The sequence below is a fragment of the Anas platyrhynchos genome, chromosome 2 (assembly GCF_047663525.1).
Source record: "Anas platyrhynchos isolate ZD024472 breed Pekin duck chromosome 2, IASCAAS_PekinDuck_T2T, whole genome shotgun sequence".
In the NCBI taxonomy this organism is placed as follows: Eukaryota; Metazoa; Chordata; class Aves; order Anseriformes; family Anatidae; genus Anas; species Anas platyrhynchos.
Genome location: NC_092588.1, coordinates 44,411,031 through 44,435,979, shown reverse-complemented (window position 1 = coordinate 44,435,979; position 24,949 = coordinate 44,411,031). Strand labels below are relative to the sequence as shown.

Genomic DNA, 24,949 nt, shown 5'->3' with positions numbered 1-24,949 from the left:
TGCCGGCGCCCTCCCGGCCCCCCTCCGCTCTGCAGTCTGCTGCTGCCGCTGCTGCTGCCGCTGCCGCGCCGGGGCTCGCGCACGCTCCAACCGCCGCAGTAGCCGCGGCTCCGCGGGGCGGGGCGGGGCGGGGCGCGGTGCCCGTCCCGCAGCGGGGATGCTGCTGCCGCCGCTGCCCGTCAGGGGACAGCGGGCGGCCGCGGCGCCCGGCGGCGTGAGCGGCCCCCGAGCCCCTTGGCAGCGCTAGGGCCGGGGTAAAAGAGGGGAGGGGGGGAGGGAGGAGACGGCGGCGGCTCCGGCCGCCACCTGCTCGGCAGCGGAGGCGCAGCGCCAAGGCGGGGGCGGCCGGGCCGGCCGTGAAGCGCCGCTGCCCTTCCTCCTCTTCCTCCTCTTCCTCCTCCTCCTCCTCCTGGGCACCGTCCCCCGCTGGCGGGGAGAGGCGGAGGGGGGGAGCCGGCTGTGCCCCAGGGAGGCAGGGAGGAAGGCAGGGAGGAAGGATGCCCGTGCTCCGCAAGGCGCTGCGGGTCTCCAATCGCTCCATGCTCGCCTTCATCTTCTTCTTCTCCTTCTCCTCCTCCTGCCTCTACTTCATCTATGTGGCCCCCGGCATCGGTGAGTCCTGGGCAGGGGGGGAGTGGGGTGGTCCCCTCTGAGGGGATGAGGCGGGGAGGGGGGGGGGGGATCCGCGACCCCTCAGCATCCCCTCAGCACCCCCTGGGCACCCCCAGGCACCCCCAGGCACCCCCAGGCACCCCCCAGCCCCTCCCCGGCTCCTGAGGGCTGCGAGCGGCCAGCGGGGCGCTGCCGGCCGGTGTTCGCCTGGCATCTTTGTTCCGCCGGCTGCCAGCGCTCTAGAAGGTTCAGCCGGCGGCCAGAGGTAGGTCGGTGCTGCGGTGATAAAGCAGGCGTGAATGGCAGCTGGGGAGTGGGTTACAATACCCGTCATGTTCGTCTGTCACCGGGACTCTCCCCGCAGGCTGGGCGGTCGCTTGGCTGCCGCTGCTGAAAGCGCTGCTGCAGCGGGGAGGCGAGCTGCGTGAGAAATGCTGCATAGGGCAACTGCGAGCCTGGGCCGGGCTTTAACAAACACACATCACAAAGCGCTAGTCAACGTGCTGTTTGCTTAGGTCGCTCTGATGTTGTTTCTGGGAGGGCATCGGGCTTCTTCTCGCTGAATGAGCCTTTCAGGACAAGTCAGCGTTAGCCCTGAGATAATCTGTGTGGTGCTCCGTATTTCACTGTGTTGTGTGTCTGTTGGCCAGGCTGTGCTTGCCCTTTTTCCCAAGGAATGTTGACACTTTCTCCTGACTCCCAAAGTATCTGTGTAGCCATCTCACTGTATTTCCTCAGTGCTTAAAACTCCTATCTGCAGTCATTGCAACGAAATGTCCACGCTGCTTAGGTGGCTGAATCCCTGCAGTAATTGTTTCCTGCTGGCTGCTGTTGAGCTTCCTCATGTTCATAATCTGTGTAGCTTTTAAACCACTTCAGGGTGCAGCTACTTCACCCATACTTACCTAATTCATTCCTGTGATGGAATGATGCTGCTAGGGTCCATTTAGACATCTTAGTTCTCCAAGACACTTGTGTAATATCATAATAGACTGTAAATACAACCACTTGGCTTATGGTTTAGAAAGCAAAGTGCCATTTCCACGTTTTTATAATAGAACTATTAACACACATAATAGGTGTAGCTGGAGTTTTACTGCAGAATCATTTAAATGTTTCTTCTTCACTGGATATTGTCTTAGCAGCATTTGCACTGTACCTTGTTCAGAGTCAGAGCCTCTAATAACTAGACTCTCTTAACTGACTTCATTTTGCTATTGAGTTAGATGTTTGTTCAGTTTTCTTTGTACCAGCAGAGAAATGAAAACAACAGAATGCACCAACAGAATTCTTGGGGTCGGTTACTTGGGCCTGACGAACATTTAAAAACAAAACACACCATGATCACCTAAACTGGTCTTTCTTGCTATCTGAGATGTATATACTGCAGTCAGCCCTTTCAAGCTGTAGTTTTACAATCCAAAAACCTTCAGTAGTTAGATAAGTTTGTGAGATTACAGCTCGTTCCAGCTCCTGTTCAATGGCGTGCTGCCCTGTGTATGCAGTTGTTGTGAACTAATCCAGCTTAAACAAATAAAAACTCTACAACATTTTGTCTCTGATACTTCTCAAATACAGTTCAGAATGCTGCTGTCCTGTGCCGGTCTTACTGGGGTAGTGAACACATAAAATGGTAAAGGAAAGGGCAATAGGAAATCTTACGCTGCTAATCTAAGTGTGTCAACTTGCAGACGTGATGGTTTCCCAGGAATTTGTTCCTGGAAATGTTACTGTGTACAATAGAGAGAAAGAAGATCAAATACTGTCCTAAAATAAAACCCAACAGCCACCCTGGCAATTTTCTTGGAGGGGAATTGTGTAGGTCAGCAGTGTGCTGGAAAGTGGGAGAAGAATTATAAGTGGGTTATGGAGCAGAATGGCTTCCTGAAATGCCAAAATGGAGTAAAAATTTGAATTCTTACCGGGTTGGTGGGGTGAAATTCCCTCCTAGCATGCAGTTCTTGGTTTATCAAAGAGAGAGATGTCTGCACAAGGAAGTCCTTAGCACTATGAGAGTTTTCAGAGAGGCTAGCACATTGTCTCTGTCTTTCATACCCATTAGAAGACAGTATTGCTGCATTTTGTAACGAAACTGCAGGTTTTGTGAATTTGAAATACTGCTAATTTGTTTAGAGGGAAAAATCTCAACTGCTTATTTTAATGTTTTTAATTATTTCTAAATTGTAAATATTTGCACAGTAATTATATGTATGTCACTTCCCTTTTTTTGGGTAGAAGGTTCACAGAACATTAGTTCTTTGGGAAATAGAAACGTCTGTTATCCTATGTATTTCAGAATATGGGGGAGGAAAAGCATTCAAAGTTCAGGGTATTGGTTTTGAGACTAAGGCATATAATATTCCACATAATATAATACAGGGCTTACGTGGTTGAGAAGAATTCATGTGCTATGTTTTTCCTGCACCTCCTTTCCCCTCTTCCCCAAGAACAGAAGATAGGGTGGGGCAGAGATGGCTGCAACCTTACCTCAGCACTGCCCCTCTGGTTTTGGTAGTCAGAGGAGCTTGAACACTAATGCAGATTGATCTGTGAGTGCTGATTAGAGAAGAAAACTACTTTTTCTGAATGGATGTTTAAAAACAAACAAACAACTAGAAGGATTAGGTAGCAAAATGAAATGGTAGAAAAAAATCTAAATGTTTAAAAATTTCATTTTAATGTGTAAATGAGACTTCTGTGCGTTAGTCTCATGTATCTGATGGAAGGAAGCATCGCTTCAACTGAAGGACCATTTTTCTGACAGTGTTCATCTGGTGCTCCTTCTCCAGTACTTGAAATAGAAGATACAAGCTGAAGACACTGATTTTGAATTAATTAATGAAGATGGCATGTGATTCTGAAACTTCCTTGGAAGTTCCAATTATCTCTACATATTGCAAGTAGAGTCTGAGGAACCTAGCTGAGAGCAGGAATCTTTGGCAGCAATCGATTCTTATTCAGTGTTGCAGATACCAATACAGATAAAAGCATCTTTAATAGTCACTGTGTGGTGGTGCTGACAGCTATTCAAAACACATTTAGCTTCACATTTACATCATGGAGTGTCCCCAAAGATGAGGAGAACTGGACAAAGTTGGAAGGCTGTGGTAAGAGCATTAAGAGAGAGCATTTACTGATCTTATTTCGCTGCCAAGGCCATCTGAGAATTCCCAGAGACTTTTTTTTCTTAGTAGGCTTTTCAATATTTCTATCAGCATCATAACTGAAATCATGCTGGACAATATAACTGGTTTCAGAAAACAATCTGGGTTATTTTTTCTATCTGGTTCCAGTAGAGGACTTTTACCAGCATCTCACAGCTCTCAATATGGTAGTGAACTGCAGTCTTGCTTGGCCAAATGCACATGGTAGTGCTTGTGAGGACTGGTTTGGGAGCAGTGCAGGGATCAGGGAAGATGCAGTCTGGTTTTGGCATCAGTAACCAGAAATCTTGCACAATGGAATGAGACTGAGGATAAAAAAACAGCTACTGTTTTCTCTTTCCTGGTCTTCTGCTTATCTTATTGAAACCTTATGCCTTCTCTGGCAATCCTAACCGAGGGGCAGCTGTGCTGGCTAGGTGAAACTTCAAAACATCTCCATCAGTTTCAGCTCACAAATTTGATATTGTGAAATTAATATCACATTTGATATCATTTTTTTTCTCCTATTCTGTATTAGGAAATCATTTTTCTAGTAGGAAAGGATTATATCACTCCTTCTGAACTTAAGCAGAAATGGAGGAAAGAGCTGAAAATGCTTTCCGCAAGATAATTAGTAGCCGGTGCTTCCAGGTGCACACACAGCCCATAGATATGGGTACAGCCTCTGTGCTAATGTTCTTTTTCCTGACATCCTTTTTTTTTTTTTTTTTTTTTTTTAAATGTTTCCAAAGGCTTTCTATTTCTTTCTGTTTGATCACAGAACAATTTAGATCAGCAGGGTCCTCTGGAAGTCATCTGATCCAACCTCCTGCTGAAAGCAGATCCTATTATATCAGGTTGCTCAGGACCATGTCCAGTTGAGTTTTGCATATCTCTAGGAATGGAGATTCTGCACTACCTCTGGGCAACTTGTTCCCATGTTTGAAAACTCAGAGAAAATTGTAACACATAACTGGAATTTCTCATCTTGTATCTTGTGTTCATTGTCTTGTCTCTCTTCTCTGTGTAGCTCCAAGAAGTGTTCAGTTTCATCTTCTGTATGCATTTCCGCTACAGAGCTTAAGACAGCAAAAAAATCACCCTTCCCATAGCCATTTCTACTTACAACTGAACAAACCTATTTCTTTCATTTTCTACTTGTAAATCACGTGCTTTCCCCTGGACTTGCTCGGGTATGTTAATATCTTTCTTTTACTGGAATCCCCAAAGTAGCTGGAATACCTAAATATGGTTTCACAAGTAGCTGGATAGAGGAGAATTGCTGCTCTTGAACTTGGGGCTATGCTGTTGTTTCTAATACAGGGCAGTGCTGTTGATTGTGTTTGCTACAATGATGCACAGATGAGTCTGACTTTTTTCATAGAGCATGTGTCTTCAAGGCAGTAAGTTTAATACAGCTCAAGGGCTGCACTGAAACAGGAATAATACAGCTAGTCTGTTTAAAACGGAATAAATCCTTTGTTTGTCTTCTCTATGCTGTGTGAACGTGTCATCTGATAAATGGATGGTGGGTGTTGCAGGATGTGGTAGATGTGCACATTTCCTTTTTTTTTTTTTTTTTTACTTCTGGTTCCTTTTACTACTTTCTAGGAAATCCTTCTTGTGGGTCTCTTACAAGTTTCTTGAATGAAACTTTTCTATCCCTTTGTTTCATTCTTTCTGCAGGAAAATGCCTGTGCTACAAACGTGGTTGGAAGCTATTTTTGGCTTTATTTAGGTCCATCTGTTATCAAAGGCTTCATCTGGAATAAATTATTTCAGAAGTAGCTATTGAATTATTTTTGACTTGCTGCATAATTGGTAATAGGATGAGATTGGAGAGTAGGTAGTACAACAGAACAGAGTATCCTGAGTTGGAAGGGAACCACGAGGATCATTGAGTCCAACTCTATAGAAAATATGTTAGAAGTTGTGTTGAAGATTATATCAGGTGTCACACTTAAAATATTGCTACAGAAAGCTTAGTTATTGTTTGTACTTCATCCATAAGTGGAGACTTGACCAATGAGATTTCCTCTTACTGGCTCTGATTAGTGGTTAAACTGACAGCTATTCAATCCCTCACAGCCAGAGGACTCACCAATTAGGCATATTCTTTGTGGCAGTGAGTATGCAGACATTGTCTGGAGTATTGAAAAAACACTGCCACTAAAAATAATTTGAAGCCTCTCTGTTATAGCCGATACAGATTTGTCCATCTGCGCTGTCTGAATGATCCCTATTAACCTCCAGACACATCTGTAGTTATTCATATTTCCAACAGATTGAAGTGATCTGCACCTTTCTAATACGTGTTCCCTACAAGGAGGTATTCATACACAGACTCAAAAGCAGTCTCCCCATGCCCATGAAATAAGTTTGGATTTATTGTTAAACTGCAAATTATGCAAAATTGGTTTTAAAAATTCAGCAATAAATCAAGTCAAAAAACGGTTTCAAAGCATACACATTTTTGCATTTTTCCGATTGTTTCATGTGCTTCAAAAACTTCTGATTAGCGACAAACATAACAATAAATAAAATCTTATGAATTATTTAGTCTAAGTTGAACACTTCTTTAGAATTTACCTATGCCCTCTGTAGATTTCAGTTTGCAGACAGGAACTAGTTTCCATCAGTCTTAGCTTGCTTTGGTTATCCTCCTTTACTGCAAAGTTATTTATTAAATCTGCTTAGTTATTTATTAAATCTGCTTTAAAGTCTCTATTTGTAAAAAATATTCCTAGCACCTCAATTCTTGACTGTGATGTTTTAGTAGCTATCTTAAATTGAATTCTCCTTACTATATATTTAGATTACTGTTGAGAATTTAATCTGAACCTTGAGATGAGAAGAGATCCACATGAGACTTGTTCTAGAAAGCTGTGAAATGATTTCCCATTTACCGTTACTAGTTGAGATCTTTCTGTTAACCAATTTGAATCCAACTTTTTTTTTTTTTTTTTTTTTTTCAGTGTATTGAATATGCTTTTTGGAAGCCCTATGAAAACAGGTGTTGACTAGCAAATGTGTAACTTTGGAGGAAAAGGCCATTTGGCAAGACCTGTTTCCATAAACAGGTCTATAACATTTTAATTTTTGCAGTGTTCCTGGATTCTCTATAAAGTATCCCTATCTGAGCTTTTCAATATATTTTTTTTTTCCCTGAAGATGAGTGTATAATGTTGTTGGGGTTGCTCTATTCGTAACCTTCTTGTATTTTAAGTATTGAGTGTTAACTTTTTTTCTGATTACTGTGGAATTGTACTTGAAATAAGGCTTTTTTATTATTTTATGATAAAGTTTATGATTTCAAAATGAAATGTGTAATCTCCAAGTCTGCTCATCTTTTATTCTTTGGTATCTTAAAAGTCACAGTCTGTGGTCTCATTAATGCTTTTCTGACTGTCTTGCTGAAATAATCACAGCGCTATCTTCCTCCTTCTGTTCTTCAGAATGTCACTCATTAGTCCAGGACTTCTGATGACTGACCTGTGGAGGTGCATCTCTGATGTAGATCTGGATCAATTGTCAGTGAAATCTTTATCTGAACTAGGTATGAGTTCTTGCTCACACTGCAGTTGGATTAGGTGGAGCATTTTGTATAGTATTTATTCCAAGGCATCCTATATGGGTACTGCACTTCTCATAACCATGCACATTATGTGACAGCCTGGGTTCTATACATTTCTTGAGTTAGGAGTGCAGTTTCTTGCTTACTATGGACCTTGTGCAGTGAAGAAAATTAGTTGTGAGTGGTTATATTGTGAAGTGTTTTGTTTGATTAAAACTGAAAATTTTACTTCCTGTTATGTGCCTCATATTTCATTGTAACAGGCTGAAGGAAATCTTCATGACAACAAAGGCAGTGTTTCTGGAAGCCTGTGCCAAGCTCAGGGAGATAACCCATATTCAAGTACTACTGGCAATTGAAAAGAGGATTGCTGTGGAAGTTCCCAAACTGAAGTCCTCGGTATTCTGCTCTCGGTCTTGTTCTCTTAACATGCTTGCAGGAAAGACTTAATTTTCTCTGACATTTCTTGCTGTTGTAGTTTATCTGGAATGCTTTGCTGTCACAGCTGTGTGATCTGACACGTAATGCTCTTTTATGCTATGCTCTTTTACGCAGGCCTTTGCTGACAAACCTGTGCTAATAGAGCAGATTTATTTTTACGACTAAGTTAATATCTTTGATTTCACATGATGCTCTTAGCTTCTAAAGTAATTAATTGGCAACTCAAGCATCTGCCATCACTTGAGCAGCTGTTGAACAGTAATAGAATATAAAGTCAGTCAGGCAGTGGCAAGGTGCAGTGCTTTATCAGTTTTGAGGCTGGATACTGCGTAGGTTTTCTTTTGCTCTGTGCTCTAGTGCATCTATGAATAGATTAGCATAAAAGAGAGACAGCTGGGATATTATGCTAAGATAAGGTGTTGTTGTCTGTTGCAGACCAGCTATGCCAATCAGGAGGACTGAATTATGAAAGATATATTGACACACAACTTTATTTTTCAATAGAAGAACCTCCTGTCACATGAGGGTGTGAGGGAGAAGTTACAGTTCTGGAAGATTAAGTGTGATCATTAATTTGATAGTGGAAACTATGGGCCCTGCCCAGATTTGTTGCAAGGAGTTCTCTGGTATAAAGAACAACTGCTGGAGTATTATCTTTCAAGTAAAGTGTTATCTTTATTTGCGGTAGTCTCTCAAGCAGCTACTACAAAATGTGTAGAGTAAGTGCATAGAAAAGAAGATACTGCATTGTGTTTATGTATTTGGGTAGAAGTTTATGGTGATTTGGCAAACGGATTGGCCAGGAAGATGAGGTGTTGAATTGGCATAGGCTCCAAGAATAGCTTGAGTCAAACATGGCAAGGTTAGATCTTCCTATTAGCAAGTGCAGTTTAGGACAAGGTGGCAGCAGGCTTTGCCTGGTTGTTTTTTGGATCCTATTTTTTTGTGACGCCTATTTTTTAGAGAAATGTCTTTTCTAGCTTTGTCTGTCACAAAGGTCTGATGTGTTTGTTCTCATTTTTCTCCTTTTCCTCAGAAGCAGCAAGTTTTCTTTCAAAAGGGCTTTCAAAAAGGGGAGATGTAGGTGATTTTGCAGAAAATCTGTTTTGTCAAGGTTTATGTCTGCCTTCTCATCTGGTCTAGCATAAAGTTTCTATAGGAACTAAGGGCAAGTATTAGCCTTCTTAACTTTTCTGTGGACTTGTTTTGAGGTCTTAGTCTTAGTTCTGTCCTTAGTACTGTGTCAGGTTCCTAAAACTACAGCAGTAGTCTGTTAGGAAAATATTCCTTCCATTGACTTCTGGAGCAAATATTTCTTTCAAACAGGAGCAATGCTGGAGAATATGCTTGCTGACTACAAATTGTCCATAATTTCTGTCACTGTGTGTCTAATAAGTGACATCTGTCTGTATAACAGCTGAAGTGCATGCGCTTGATGGGTTTGATAGCAGCCAGAAAAAAAAAAAAAAAAATCCCAAGGCTAATGAACATGTAAGTAGAAGTCTTACTGTTAGGAAAGGTGATATTCTTAGGAAGTTTGAAGATAGAGATTGTGGTGCTAATAAAAAAAAAAAAAAGTCAAGAAGAAGCTAGTGAAATGACTTATGGGCTCTCTGAAAGAGGTCTAAGCATAGAACTCTGGGGACACAAAATATGGAGTCTAATAGTCTAATATATACCTATAAAAAGGCTCTTAATTTTGTCACAGCTTAGTAAATGGGTGTCACAGTTAATGCTACATTGCCATGCAGACAGTGGTCATAGGTGTATGAAAACATCTTTTCTCTTGTAAAATCATAATCTCTGTTTCATTGTATAAAGATGTATAAGGTTGCACAATAACTGCTGTGGAAAAAAACTGTAGTTTGACTTTGGGGAGTAATTCTGGGAATGGACACTTCTGAAGGCAGAGCTCAATAAAAGTTTGAATGTCTTGAACTCTTGAAGAGTATTGACTTGTCTATTCTTGTATCTATCAGAGGTGTAGATCTAGCTTATATTGATTTTTTTTTTTTTTTTTTTTTAATTTTGTTTTGTTTTATTTTAATTTCCTGTTGCCCAAAATATATTTAAGTGAATAGTTTCCTACTTGCAACAAAAAGCGGTTTGTCTAGAAGCGTTGGTGTCTTAATAGCAGAAATACACCCTGATGTGGGTCAGGTTGTACTCTAATTCAGGTTAAGACTGTGCAAAGAACAAAGTGGGATGTATCCTGATGTTCTGGGTCTGGCTTGGGTGGAGTTAGTTTGTTTCATAGCAGCTCATATGGTGCTGTCTTTTGGATTTGTGACCAAAACGATGTTGCTGAACACCAGTGTTTTAGCCAGGCAAGTGAGTTTGGAATGGGTAAAAAGTTGGGAGGGGATGTAGCTGGGACAGAGAACCCTTAGTGACCATAGAGAGGTTCCATACTATATGATGTCATGCTCAGCAACAAAATTGTGTCCCCCTCACCCTGAAGTAGTGGTTGCTGACAGAACATTGGTGAGTTACTGGTTTTGCATCACTTTTTATTTTTATTTTTTTATTTTTAATCCCTTCACTTTATTAAACTGTCTTAATCTTAACCCATGAGGTTTTGCTTTCCCCCTTCCTTGCTTTTCTCCTTCCATTTTTTTTCCCCATCCCACTGGGGGTTAATGAGCAAGCCCCTGGTAGGGGCTTATCTGCCAACCAAGGTCAACACACCACACCTGATAAATGGGAGTTAATGTTATGTCTCTGTAAACCTGCTATTCTGTAGTGTTAGAAAGTCTTCCAACTTTCTTTCTGTTTAGGACTGAGAGTTGTCTTGAGATCAGATTTGGAGCTTTGAATAAAGGGCTGAGAGAGAGGAATATTTCATAATGTTGCTATGAGTATTGTAATTACTCAGAATGTTGATTTACTCACGCTTGATGCCTATAATAAATATTTCACATCATTATAAAGCATTAATACTTTAAGACTGGCAGTGATTTGTAGCAGTTGTATACGGAAACAGCTGTTGGGGGGTGAATAAAAAGCAGTGCATTTTGATTGAAAGTTGTGTTAACTAGTGAGTTAACAGTTCTTTGGAGACAGTTCTCTGGGTCTAAGGAATTTCTGGATTTTTTTTTTCTATCCAGTATTTCTCTGATGTATGTATTTATGCATGTACGAGAGATGGATGCATAAGCGTCTCCATATGAGAACATTTTTATTGGTAAATTCAGTTGATTCCCTGTACTGGTAAATGCTTTTGGTAAGCTAAAGAGAAATGAAGGTGTCATATAAAATTTATATTGACTTTTTATAGTTTTATATAGACCTGTGTCTGAGCTTATAGTATTCTCGTTTTGTTGCTGTTACATTTCACTCTTTGTGGTTCTTCATCCTGGAGGATTAATGCTCACTAGCCATGAATTCAGACCAAGTAGTAAATACTGAACATGTTATAAATGGATGTTAGAATAATTTGGAAATACCTTATTTTAATTCAAATTTTAAATTGCTTTTTGTTTTATCAGCAAACACATATCTCTTTATGGTGCAAGCTCGTGGTATCATGTTGAAAGAAAATGTAAAAACAATAGGACACATGATCAGATTGTACACAAACAAAAACACTACGTTGAATGGAACAGGTAAGAATATATATATTTTTTTAATTTCATTTTAGAAGAGCTTTTTGGGGTGCAGGGGGAAAACATACACAAAACAAACCTTAAAGACATAGCTTGATCATGAAAGCCTAGACACAAGCACTACTTTTCAGTAACTGGAGAGAAGACCAAAGAGTTACTGTATATCAGTTCACTTTAGTAGGAAAAATGTCATAGCTGTAACAAAGATCACTTAATTGAATTACTGTTAATGTGGTAAAAAGTTATTTAATCATGCTGCATGGAATTGGCTACTTACAAATTCAGCGTTGTCACCTGTCTGATGATATGTTACAAAATCAGTGGATAACTTTGTTTTTTACAAAAGTCAATTCTTCTTTTTAAGATTATCCTGAAGGAAACAATTCTAGTGACTGTGTTGCTCAAACAACAATGTATCTTCCAGAAAACTTCACTTACTCTCCTTACCAGGCTTGTCCAGAGAAGCTGCCTTACATGAGTAAGTTTTAAATTGACCTTAATGTTTATCTGGTAAATTGGATTGTACTTAAAACAAAATGTAATTACTTTAAAAAAGTAATAAAAGTATGTAACAAAACTAAATCATTTCAATAGTAAGAATTTTAGTTACCCAGCTTTGGGAATCAAATAAAAAGTTCTGACAATATCAACTCAGTAACTGAAGAAAAGGGATGGTTATTGTACCAGTTGAAAAATGTGTATAAATTAGTATTTCTTGGGATACTTTCAAGGAATCTGGCAGATGAATTCTGCCAAATTAGTTAATTCAAAACTGTACTGGCTTCTGCTAAACTGTTCCTCTTGTGTGTTAGTTTACTGTCCAGAAGTGGCAAGTCAGTTGTTGATGAGTCTAATTTTATCACATAATCTTAAATCGCTAATGCAAATGTGTTTGCACTGAAGTGTATTTGGAGTTGCCAGAATCCATTCTACTTTGCCATCCTTCCTATAAACCTCATTGGCTGTACGGAAATCTACCAGAATTTGCCTTCATATTACTGCTCTCTTTTTCATCTTTTTTGAGTGATCTCTTCATTTGTACTTACCGTGTTGTGATGAATTTAATTAAAAATCATAGTTTTAATAGAAAATAATTCACTAGATAAGTTACCATTCAGCAAGGAGATATATATCCCACCCTTTGGTTTTCATGCGTCACTTTTTAATATCTATCTGTGTATAGTTCTATAAATAGAACTTCTTTCAAGGTTATCTAATATAATGAAATGTTGCAGATGGTCCTGAGATGGTCAAAGAAAACAGCTTCTTGAATCACATATATTTTGACCTACCCAGTCATCTATGGTTGTTACAGAAGTCAACTATATTTCTTCACATGACTAAATTCAATTTGCAAAATTTGTATCCTGGAATGAGAATGGTAAAATCATATTTTGTCCCAAGTACATGTGCTCTTAAAATATGAGTAGCTAGTGGCTTCTGTATGACTCAGTCTTTCAGGTTACAATGCAGTGGTTGAGCACTGTTACGCTACTTCATAACTGGAGCAAGATACTTCTACTTCAACATAAAAGCAGTATGAAAGAATTTTTCATATCTTCTGTAATTCAGAATCAGCATAATTTTAATACTGGTTTGACATGTAAATGGAATGCGGATGAGATGCTTCAGCTATATGAAATAAAACTCTTATATTAAGGTCATCTCAATTTTATACTAGTTTGCAAAGGTCACTGCAAGTAGAAGTAGTGGCTCTTAGTGAGCTATAAGAAATTTACAGATCTTTAGTATGATCACCTCAATACCCTGGGATTAAATATACCTTAACCATTATAATAAATATTAGAAAAATCTATTAGTATTTAACAAATAATTTTCAGTGGAAGTTCTCCAGAACTTATAGATTCTAGTGTTCCATCAGGTGAATGGTTGAGATTTCCTTAATATTCAATCTGCATTTACTCCCCTCTGCCTCCTTCTACCTACCCCCCCACCTCCAAAAAAATCGTTGGATTTTTCCTTGGGCTTCTCCGTGATGCTTGGACAAGAGTTGGTTGCTGTCTGTATAACAAAATACTGTGTTTAGGAAGAGACAAGGTTTTTGTCAATCTTCTTGTTGGTAGATAAACCAATTCTTTCAGCCTTTCTAGACTGTGTAGTTCGAAAACTCTTGTAATTCTTGATTTTGTACCATAGACTTTCTCTAATTTGATTTCCTTTTGAAACATCATACCCAGCTAAAGCCCTGGTAGGACTAAGGAAACAAAACAAACCAGTAATTACCTTTTCTGTCTTTCATACAACAGCTGTTAATGTATTCCAGAATGAGATTTGCCATTTTTGTGCAATTGCATTACAGTTTATTGTCTCATATTAATATGCAATCCATTAGAAACCCTCAAAATCTCTTTATGCATACTGTAGCATGGCCAAGTATATCCTATTTTGTATGTGCATGTTTCATTTCTCCTAAAGTAACAATCCATATATACATGTATATATTTAATTTCACTCGGTTTCAATACGTATCCCTAATTTGTTGATTTTTTTTTCCTGATTCTGTTCTTCATAATGCTTTCTGCTTCCTTTGCTTTCTCTTTTTGTTTCTTTTCAGGTTTTATCAATAAATCTGTTTTTTATTGTAGCTTGGCAGTAATGGAAGTAGTGAATACTAAATGCAGATATTTCCTTCTTCTGCACTCCCCACCAATGACAATGACAATGAAATGAACAGATACCTGTTCACCCTTCTCCTGCGTACTTTGATAGTACCAGTGTTTCAGGATCTACTATAGTTTACTATACTTTTTAAGTAATCTGGAGAGAATTTAGTCATGTTCCATAAAATTAAAAGTGTCTGCCTTATCTAAATATTATTTAACTGGTCCTGGCTCCTATATTTTTAATTTTTTTTTAACATTTAAATATTTCTCATCATCCAGTAGTCACATCTAAGACTAAGATCTTAGTACTTCACATCTTCATACTTTACATTGTGTATTTTGTGTATTGTTTGATTCCTTTTGTGGTGTAACAATTGATATTTATTTTTATTTTTTCTGTTAGATTCTTTAACTCAGTTGCATGGTTCTTGATGCTTTGCTGTCTCTTGATAATCAAAATTGATTTATTAATCTTTCTAATATTTAATTTGTACATGTTTATACTCTGTATCGGTCCTTTGTTACTTGCTCTTTTTCTTTCTTTTTCTTTTTATTGAACAGTTTCAGTTACAACCATAATTAATGATAATTAATGATTATCTAGGCTTTTTTTTTTTTTTTTTAGACTTAGGTTTAGCTTGTTCTGCGGTATTTTTATACCCAGAGGATCAGAGGTCAGTTGAAGAGCACCTGAAGAACAGTACAAAGAAATTTGAACCATATCATCCAATAAAACGCTTTCATTAGGGTCTCAACTTAAGCGCCTCTACACAAATGCAGGCAGCATGGGAAATAAACAAGGGGAACTGGAAATTCTGGTTAAATATCAGGGCTATGATATCATTGGCCTTAGTGAGACATGGTGAGATGACCTGCATGCCTGGAGTGCAGGGATAGATGGTCACAGGCTCTACAGGAGACACAGGCAGGGAAGGAGAGGAGTAGTATAGGCTTGGGAAGGAGTGGCTGGAGAGTTGCCCAACAGCAAAGGACCAGGGGGGCTGCTGGTCAACAGCTGACTGAACATGAGCCGGCAGTGTGCCCAGTGGGCCAGGAAGGCCAATGGCATCCTGACCTGCATCAGAAATAAACTGGCTACCAGCAAGTGATTGTGCTCTTGTTCGTGGCAATGGTGAGAACACGCCTTGGACAGTGTGCTCAGTTTTGGGCCCCTCACTAGAAGAAGTGTGGTGAGTTGCTCCAGTGTGTGCAGAGAAGAGCAATGAAGCTGGTGAAAGGACTAGAAAACAAGAATTATGAAGAGTGACTGAGGAATTGGGGTTATTTAGTCTGGAGAAGAGGAGACTGAGGGGAGACCTCATTGCTCTCTACAACTACCTGAAAGGAAATTGCAGCAAGGAGGGTGCAAAGAGAGGTCTCTTTTCTCAGGTGACAGGTTATATGATGCAAGGAAATGGTCTCCAGTTGTGCCAGGGGAGGTTTGGGTTCGATATTAGGAAGAATTTTTTCATAGAGGAGGTGGTCAAGCATTTAAATGAACTGTCCAGGGAAGTGGTGGAGTCTCCTTCCCAGGAGGTATTCAAGAGATACTTGGACGTGACCCTAAAGGATTCTATGAATTGTGTTTTTTTTTTTTCTCTCTTTTTTTTTTTTAATCTATATTGTAATGTAAATCAAATTTCCTGATTCTATTTGCCTGTGATAAGTCTTTCAGAGTTAGATCTTAATTGGAATTAATCAATATAAAATTTTCCTCTATTTAGGAGGCCTTATTGATGTCAACATGAGTGAAATTAGTTTTGATGAAATTCAGCAGCTATTTTCAAAAGACTTAGACATTAAACCAGGAGGACACTGGAAACCAAAAGACTGTAAGCCACGATGGAAGGTGAGATATTTCTTTGCCTTTTTTTTTTTTCCCTATTTGTATTCAACAGTAGTTAACAATTGTAAGCATTCAACCTTTTACTGCTATAGATTTATATAACATCTTGTATACTATATTGTATCTATTGTGCTGTGTTCAGGAAGACACTAGAGCTTGTAGAAAAGCATGAAATGGTTTCCTTGCAGACATAAACTTTTCCAATGTTTGTATTGCTTAATGCAACACAAATGATCATAAAAGGAAAATCATATTTAACTTTTACGTAAGAACTTTTTCTTCTTTTTTTTTAATTACTTGAGCAAAATTCCAAGCTGCTTTCTCAGTGAAAATGACATGTTGTAGAACACTGAGCCAATTTTAAAGTAAAAATTAAAAAGATTGTATAAGCCACAGAAGACTTAATTTGTATTAAAACATTACAATTTAAAAATGTTAATATAATAGCTTGCTATAAATAATTTTTTGAAGGTGGCAATCCTCATTCCTTTTCGGAATCGCCATGAGCATCTTCCAATTTTTTTCCGGCATCTGATACCTATGTTGCAGAAGCAGCGGCTGGAATTTGCCTTCTATGTTGTTGAACAGGTAACAACACTTATTTGAAAAGTGATTCTTTGGGATTTATAATTTAAATTTAAAAATTGTTTCACTGCTCTTCTAATCCTTTGAGCGAAAAAGGAAAGTTCAGCTCCATTTCCAGGATTACGCTATGGCCTTTTTCCAAATGCAGGCTGGTATTTTATGGGTGATAACATGGCCTCTTTGAATCTGTTGTCTATAAGTTTTCAAGGTAAAACAACAACAACAACAACAAATACACATTTTAAGGATAAGAATTGGGAATGGTTGTTTAGGCAAAAACATTTTACAGCACATGTTCACTGGAATCCAATCAAAGACAATAACTTTAAAGTGTGTGCTATCCAGTTAATATATATGAAATATAGTGGTGGTGTTGATCCTAAAAAAATACCAGTACCAGCTAGAGACTAAGAGACTCTACATAAACAGAGAGGAATGATTATGTAGGAAAAACAAAAACAAAAAACAAAAGCAACCAACCAAACAACATAAAACACAAAAACAGCTAACCAGAAATGTCTGCAAGTCACAGTGAAGGAACAAAATAGTTCGGATTAACAGAGGAATTTGCACTATTGTTGGCTGTAGTAGATAACCTCCCAAAGAAATTGCTGGACTTACTTTTCATGGTTTATCTTATATGATATTTTCACATAAGTGAAAAATACCAGAAAACAAATAAAAAGATCAACTAAATTGTCATGAAAAAGTCATTTAAATTGCATTTGCTATATCAAAAGGTCTTGTAAGTTGTACTGTCTTGTTTGTTCAAAATTGAAATGTGGAGATTTAAATTGTGCTAGAAATAAAAATAATTTGAATTTAACTTCATAAAAGTTTCTAAGAAATTGGAAATTCTTATATATGGTTGTCATTAATGTATATATGTAAATGTTATGAAAACATAACAATTACAGCTTGACTAAACAGTCAACTGTTTTAAGAAACAAAATATTTCTTTTTAGTTTGTATCAGTATTTCTTTAACTGGTAATATAATGCTGTATTGATCTAGTGCTGTAAGTTACTAGTGCTGTTAAGTTTTGTGCAAGGTAGAAGGTTGCCTAGACTTTTAAATCACAAAATAAGAATTGATGTGGTTGGTGTTAATCAGAACTATTGCTCTGCTTAACTAGAGGAATAACAGACGTCTTTGCCAATACTTTTTTAATGTGGAGGATGATGTATTTCTCATAGTGTTGAAATTATGTCTCTTTCTTCTTGACTCTTACAATTTCTTTTTTGTTTTGTGTTTGAAGACAGGTACACAACCTTTTAATCGTGCAATGCTCTTTAATGTTGGCTTCAAGGAGGCTATGAAGGATGTTGTCTGGGACTGTATTATATTTCATGATGTAGATCACTTACCTGAAAATGACCGTAATTATTATGGGTGTGGAGAAATGCCACGTCATTTTGCAGCAAAGCTGGACAAATACATGTACATGTAAGTAACTCACTTTATCCACATTGTTTCTTAAAGACTCAGAAACATTCTTGAACAGCTTATAACTTTCTAGCAGTTTTGCTGGACAGATCAATAGCAATGCATTGAAAGCACAACTGTGTGTTTGTGCTTCAGGTTGGCAACCAATTAGCTGTCAAAATTTTCAGGATTTTAGATGTATTTAAAAATATATACATTAATTGATGCATTACTAATTGTTGATTTTTTTTTTTTTTTTTTTTTTTTTTTTTTACAAATGGATAAAGGGCAAATTTTCCAGTTGAATAGTGTCAAAGTACAATAGTTTGAAGGCTTTGCTTCACAGTTATTTCAGCTTTGAGTCTAAATCAGCCATCTTAAATATGTGGTAGACGTGTTTCATGCGATGATACTAACATGAGCTACAGTCTAAAGAGTACCTTTCATGCAAATGAGACACTACTGCAAATATTTTATTCAACTTCCATTTGTATTACTTAATGCCTGTTATCTGCGAACCAGTTTCCCTTAATGGATACATTCCACATCTGTCCTTCATTTAGAGTTCTTTATGTTTTAGTGAAAGGTGTTGCTCAATGAGAAGGCTACTTTCTTAAGTCCAGATAATACAAAATTTGTCTTTTGTTTTCAGTCTTCCATACAATGAGTTCTTTGGTGGGGTAAGTGGACTGACAGTGGAACAATTCAAGAAGATCAATGGATTTCCTAATGCCTTTTGGGGATGGGGTGGAGAAGATGATGATCTTTGGAACAGGTGAGTGTTCAATGCTTATTATGTCTTTCTTATTGTTCTCTTATATCCACCATTTGAGAGCAATTGGGTGTTTTTTGTTTTAAATGAACAAATTCTGTCATTTCTAAAGAATTCAATTTAGTAGTATCAGAAAATGCTGTGTAAAAGAGTAAGTACGACATTCATTCTTCCTTCACCTCTTTTGGCCTGGGGAGAGTTAACAGTCTTTTAAGAGAGAGGTCTCTTAACAAAATAACAGATATAACAACAGATAACAGTATTAAGCATATTTAGTCTAATTCCTCTAGTCCTCTGTATGCTGCTTTTTAATTTTAATTTATATTTCTGTTGCTGCTAGCATTACAGAACAGCATTTTACAGATTGTAGAGCAAGCATATATTTATTTAATCTTTAATATCACAGGAGCAGTGTCTGAGTGATAGTTTGATTTGTAACTGTAGTGATAGTCACAAATTGGATAACGGATGGCAATGTTTGTTGTATTACTAACTGCACACAGTAAACAATTGTAAAACATTCCAGTAGAGTTCTTAAAACAGATCTCTGCATGACTTCAAAAATAGAGATGTTTTAAAGTAGTTATTTGTTTTCCTTGCTATTTTCATTGTTTTTCTTTTTATCCCGTTGTGCAATAAAGCAGGAAATACTAAATAAATAACAATTTATATTTCCCATTTTATTGGTTTTGTCAGCTTTATTAGTTATTAGGCTAGAAGTTTTGTTTTTAATGGAGATAATGTCAGTAAATGCAAAGATTTAGCTTTAAGAGATCTACCGTGTAATTTTAATTTTTGTTGTAACGTATAAAAACATATTTTAACAATTGGGCTTGATGATCCTGAAGGTCTTTTCCAACATGAGTGATTCTATAATTCTATTATATTCTTTATAAAACTGTTTGTTTATTGTACTGTAGGGTTCATTATGCTGGATACAATGTAACAAGACCAGAGGGAGATTTAGGGAAGTACAAATCCATTCCTCATCATCACAGAGGTGAAGTCCAGTTTTTAGGACGGTAAGAAAAATTGAAAACTAATCGAACACTACAGCTAAAGATGTAAAGATTTTTCATTTATATGTATATCTTCTGCACATAAAATGAGCTGTCAGTGCTTCTAAGTGTTACTCCCTCTTTAGGGCTAAACTCTGTATTTTCTTAAACATACTTTATTTTTTTTTTTAATTATGAAAGTGATAGGGTTTGTATGTCAAAAGATATTGTTGTCATTCTCTTTGGTCTCTTTGGTGAAGAAAGTTACTATTCTTTAATAGTTTGGGCATTAGCACTGGGAGGGCTTCACTAGTCTTAAATATTTTGCAAAAGGAAGCAGTACAGCTGAGGAAAATGACTCCTTTGTGAAAACCAACTTTAGAACTACTCAAGGATTGATTCTTCCATCATATTTCATTATTTTCTGAGAAAACAGGTCTTCTTGTTTCCTGGTTATATTAAGCTAAATTTTAGTTTTGTGGTGCCTTTCTTTTGCTACAAAAATGCAAAACATGTTGATTGCCCTAGAGTAGAATAGCAACCAGAATGCAGCAGATGAGCTGCTGTTGTAATGTAATGCGAAGAACATCATTATTTAACAGTTAAGAATAAAGCAGAAAATTGATGTGCACTGTAGACAGTAGTAAATATGTGATATGAAACTAATATATATATTAGTAACCCATGAGGGAAAACTGCTTTTTAATCAAGTCCAATTTGGATGTTCGCAAATGCAGTTATCTCAAGGATGAAATGAATTCCAGACATTTTGCATGTGTGGTGATACACTGCAAAAGCACCTAGATCTTTTATCTCTATAGTGAGTTTTATAGGGAAAAAGAAAAAAAAAAAAAAAAAAAAAAAAAAAAAGAAGAAATTGAATGTTCTTTAAAAATTGGGTCCACAAGAAGAATATATATAAATTGTCCAGCTTGTTGTCTAGTCTTAAGATGAACTTAGGTACATGTACATACAATGTAATTGTATTGTATGTAATTGTATTAAAAAACCTGGTGAAAGTGGGTGGCTTTTAAAGTTAAGGTAGGTAATTTAGTAATTTCAAGTGACTGAGAGGTACTTTCAGGGTTTAAAAAATGTAGCGTTTCAAGATGAACTGTTACAGTGTCATGCCTAACATCAATGGAATGGTTTCTTGCAAATCTTTCTCATGTTTTCTTCTTCCAACTCCCTCTACAGATATAAACTTCTGAGGTATTCCAGAGAACGTCAGTATATTGATGGGTTGAACAATTTAATATATACTCCTAAAATACTTGTCAGTAGATTGTATAAAAATATAACTGTTAATCTCATACCAGAACTTGCTCCTGTTAGAGACTATTGATGGAAATGGAATGACAAAGCAACCCTACTGGAGCAAACTTTTAACACTGGAAGATACTAATAGACAGTATAGACATTGTAAAACAAAACAAAACAAAAACAACAAGAACAACAACAAAAAAAACCCTCACAACAAACAGCAGCTTAGAATTAGGGATTTTGACCATTGGATGATATGATGCATATTTGGGATGAGAAATAAAATTATTGCATTTTGTTCTGAAAGAAAAGCCAGCAGCCACCACTCAGATGTTTACAGCATGAGACAACTGTTCAAGCCTTCCTCCTTCATATTCTCTATAATAGCCACACAACTAAATAAATTGCAGAAAATAGACTTATAGCTTCACTGGAAGTAAGACAGATCCTTCTTCCAAGTTTTTTTTTTTTTTTTTTTTTTTAAAATACTAAATCGCTCCCTTCTTCCCTCCTCCCTCTCCATATTTAAATGAATGCTTTTGTTCCTTTTTAAAATGTGTTTTGTAAATATGTGATGTAAATTAATGTGTGTATATTGCTTTTAAATTGCTCAATATGCTTCACTATGTATTTGAGTGCGTTCTCGTTTGAATTCTATTGGAATGTTTTTATTAGCATGAAAGAACAAGTGTAAAATGTAAGTATGCTTAAAAAAAAGGTTATACCTTATGTGAAATGAAGGAAATATTAATTGTTGGCCAGCTATGACTGTAAACTGTTATACTAGTTTTGAGCTCTAGGCCTCCTGCATATCTATATAGAAGAATCAATTTCATATATAAACCTGCTTGAAAGAAAGCTTTTAATTTTATTTATTGCCAGCAAAACTATATGATACCCTGCCTGCCATCTAAATCATATTTATATACATATTGCATGTGTATTATGGAAAATGTTGCAGTTGTTGCGTATTATGATCTACACGAACTCTTAACTGTTTCCGTGTGTGCCACTAGTGTCAATGTCAAGGATTTTAATGCCTAAAACAATGTGTCTGGGTGCATACAGTATTTTGGTATTTTTTTTTTTTTTTTTAATCCTAGTAAACAGCACTTTTATTCCTCCAAAATCAGAAGAGCCAAAAATGTATCTTCATTGGAAGAATATTAAAGTTAGATTCTTAAGAAAATAATAAAACATAGTTCTAATGCTTGCTGTGTGGGATTTTCAGAAGCACAGTGTGGGCCAAATTGTTCCACTTACAATGGCATAAGTGGAACTGAAAGTAGGCCAGTCCCAAGTGCTTTTTAAAATTCCACCCATAATATATCAATATAGCTATTTAAGGGCCTATTCTGGTACAGTGCTGAATGCTTTTATGATGCACTAAGTATCCTCAAGTCTATGACTTCGAATGAGATTGAGGTTGCACAGTCCCAGTAAGGATTGGTCCTGTCTGTTTCTCTATTTTTGTGGTGTTAAATGTATGAGTAACTAGCCTCTCCTTAGCTTGAAACAAGAAACATATCTTCTTATTTTCTGTTTGCTTGTAATGTTAAGCTACCTATAACTATCTCACTTCTAAGTATTATCTTTTCCTATTTCTTTTTTTTTTTTTACATTCCTTGTTAATACTAAGGAAAAGGACTGAATCATTTATTTTTTATGTTAATACAAAGAATACTGACCAAGATCTCCTAAACCGTTTTGTTTGTGACAGTTATTCAACTCTTTAGGAACCAAAGACTGACTCCTGCTCCCATGAAAAATGGAAAGCAGTATATAATAAGGATTGTTTATCCATAGAGTGTTCTGTAATAGCGTTGACAAAGAATGCTAACTCATTTCTATGTGTTGCTGCCACAGATAGTGTGGTGCTGTGTATATTTGAATTTGTTTGCCATAAACATCTTTTATCTCTTTGATGTCCCAGCAGCAAATTTTGCCCTTAGTCATTTTTAAGTAAAGTTACAATCTTAGTTGTAGACATCCCAAATATTTTATAGAAATATAAGATATAATGGAAGTAGTTGAGAACAATTGAAAAGGGATATTTTAAACCTTATGGGAATTACCCTAAAATCTGCCAGTTAATATAGCATCATTTAGCAATGATGTAATGAAAATAACAAAAAGTATAAAGTGAACAGAACATCCTTCAGAAGCATGCTTAAGTGTTTTGATCACCTCCTGGTATATTTTTCTATAACTGGGTGTACAGAATATTCTGAAGAATATGGATAAGGTTAGAGATAATATAATGTATGAACAACTACATCTTCAAAATAAAATTGGTCTTATTTCATAACAGTAACACAATTCTTCAAGAACTGTTGAATAAATTTTTTAATCCTTCATATAATTTTGAAGTGATATCTGTTTTTCAGTACAAGTTCACTTACAGTTTAACAATTGTGATTATTAAACATCCTTTGGTACTGTAGGTCTTTACCATTTTCTGAAGCATGTTTTGGTGCCCATTTGTTAGGCATTCTGTGAAATTAATGTGCAATTTTGAAAAAATTCTAATGCATATATATGTATAGATACATATATATATACATACTATATTACACATATGCTGTGGCTAAACTAATATAACTTTGCAGCTACAAGTGGTTAATCATGTCTGGTCTTAAGAAAAATTTGATTTTAAACCAGGATGTGAATGGATTATGACATATAGCTGAGTTCTTAAAATGTTTACATTTTGATGCCCCAAAGTGATGGATGTTATATTATGAAATATTAATACTAACACTCCTCTCTAAATAACTTTGATCACTTTGTTGGGAAACTTTAAAAGTCACTATCTTAAATTACATCAGAATAGTGTTTGTATGCTACCTGCTTGAACTCAGTAGTATTCTTCAGTGAATTTTAACATAGACAGTGCCTTCAAAAAAAAAAAAAAGTGGTGCAGAACTAAGAGTTGTGCACATTCCTTTTAGTATTTTCATAATTCTTGTAAAACATAGAGAGAAGCCGGTCACATTGGCTTTCGCTAATGGTTTTGCTGACCAGGCAAATTAAGGATGTATTCTCTTCAAGGAGTTAGAGGGAGAAGAAAGAGAAAGTATTTTTACAAGATTCTGAAAGTTTTGCAAATTAAAAAGTAAAAATATTACAAAACTATTAACACTGGAATCTGGTCAATATACATGATACTCTTAAGCCCATTTCTGTATTTTAAATTTAAATAGGAGAATATAAAATATAAAATCCATTTCAAACTAGAGAATATATTGAAAAGAAAGTGCAAAATGTCCTTTTTCTTGGATCTTGCCAGTCTATTTTTCTATTATGTTTACTAATGACTATGTTGTAATGAGTTACTAATGAGACAGTTACTTAAAAATATTAAAAGCACCCATTGCTTATCAGCAAGAGGAAGTGTACTTAAGATTATTTTATTTGTAGAGGTATGTAAGCTAGGCTTAATGAAAAATGCACTGAAACAAATGCTGGGAATTTCCTGTGTACTATCATATTTTTTTGTTGTTGTTGTTCATGAAAATGTTTGTACTTTTTTATCATTGTCTTTTATGAAATATAATGTTCTAAAGATTGTGTTGGCTTGTTTATTCTGAGGTTCCGTGGAAAGGTATCTTTTGTGATTTCTTTGCAGACAAAGGGCTCGTTTTTCTAGTACATAATTGTACATAATTACTCAAAAGGACAACAAAATGAAAGGGAGTTTGGCCATCAAATAAATCAGGCTGTGGTGGGATTGAGCCCTAGGCTAACCGATTGTTTTCCCTTTATTGGTATTCATAAGCTTTCAGATTTTGTTTTTGTTTTCCTGGGCTAAATGACTCAGCATTTTTACATACTTTTCCAAGAAAGCATTGCTATTTTGTTCAATTTCGTAATGACTTTTCTCTTGTATAGGAGTAATTTTCCTTATATATGGATTACAAGAATGTGAAATAGGATTCATCAATATTTCTCTTGGCATTAAAGAGAGACACGATTTTCTCTGGAACCTGCAATTTTCATTCATACCTTTTCTTTTTTATCTTACAGTTATAAGAAAAGTGTCTGAAAGTTAGAGGTATGCA

General features: G+C 36.6%; 1 protein-coding gene across 1 annotated transcript; it reads left to right on the top strand.

The window, feature by feature from the left end:
* Positions 1-102: 102 nt before the first annotated feature.
* On the top strand, positions 103-24,458 carry B4GALT6 (beta-1,4-galactosyltransferase 6). The gene is made up of 9 exons (XM_072034636.1): positions 103-612; positions 11,259-11,375; positions 11,740-11,853; positions 15,724-15,848; positions 16,317-16,433; positions 17,689-17,876; positions 18,508-18,630; positions 19,548-19,649; positions 20,823-24,458. The coding sequence occupies exons 1-9, from the start codon at positions 498-500 to the stop codon at positions 20,968-20,970; spliced, it is 1,149 nt and encodes a 382-aa protein (XP_071890737.1). The 5' UTR covers positions 103-497; the 3' UTR covers positions 20,971-24,458.
* The last annotated feature ends 491 nt before the right edge of the window (positions 24,459-24,949 follow it).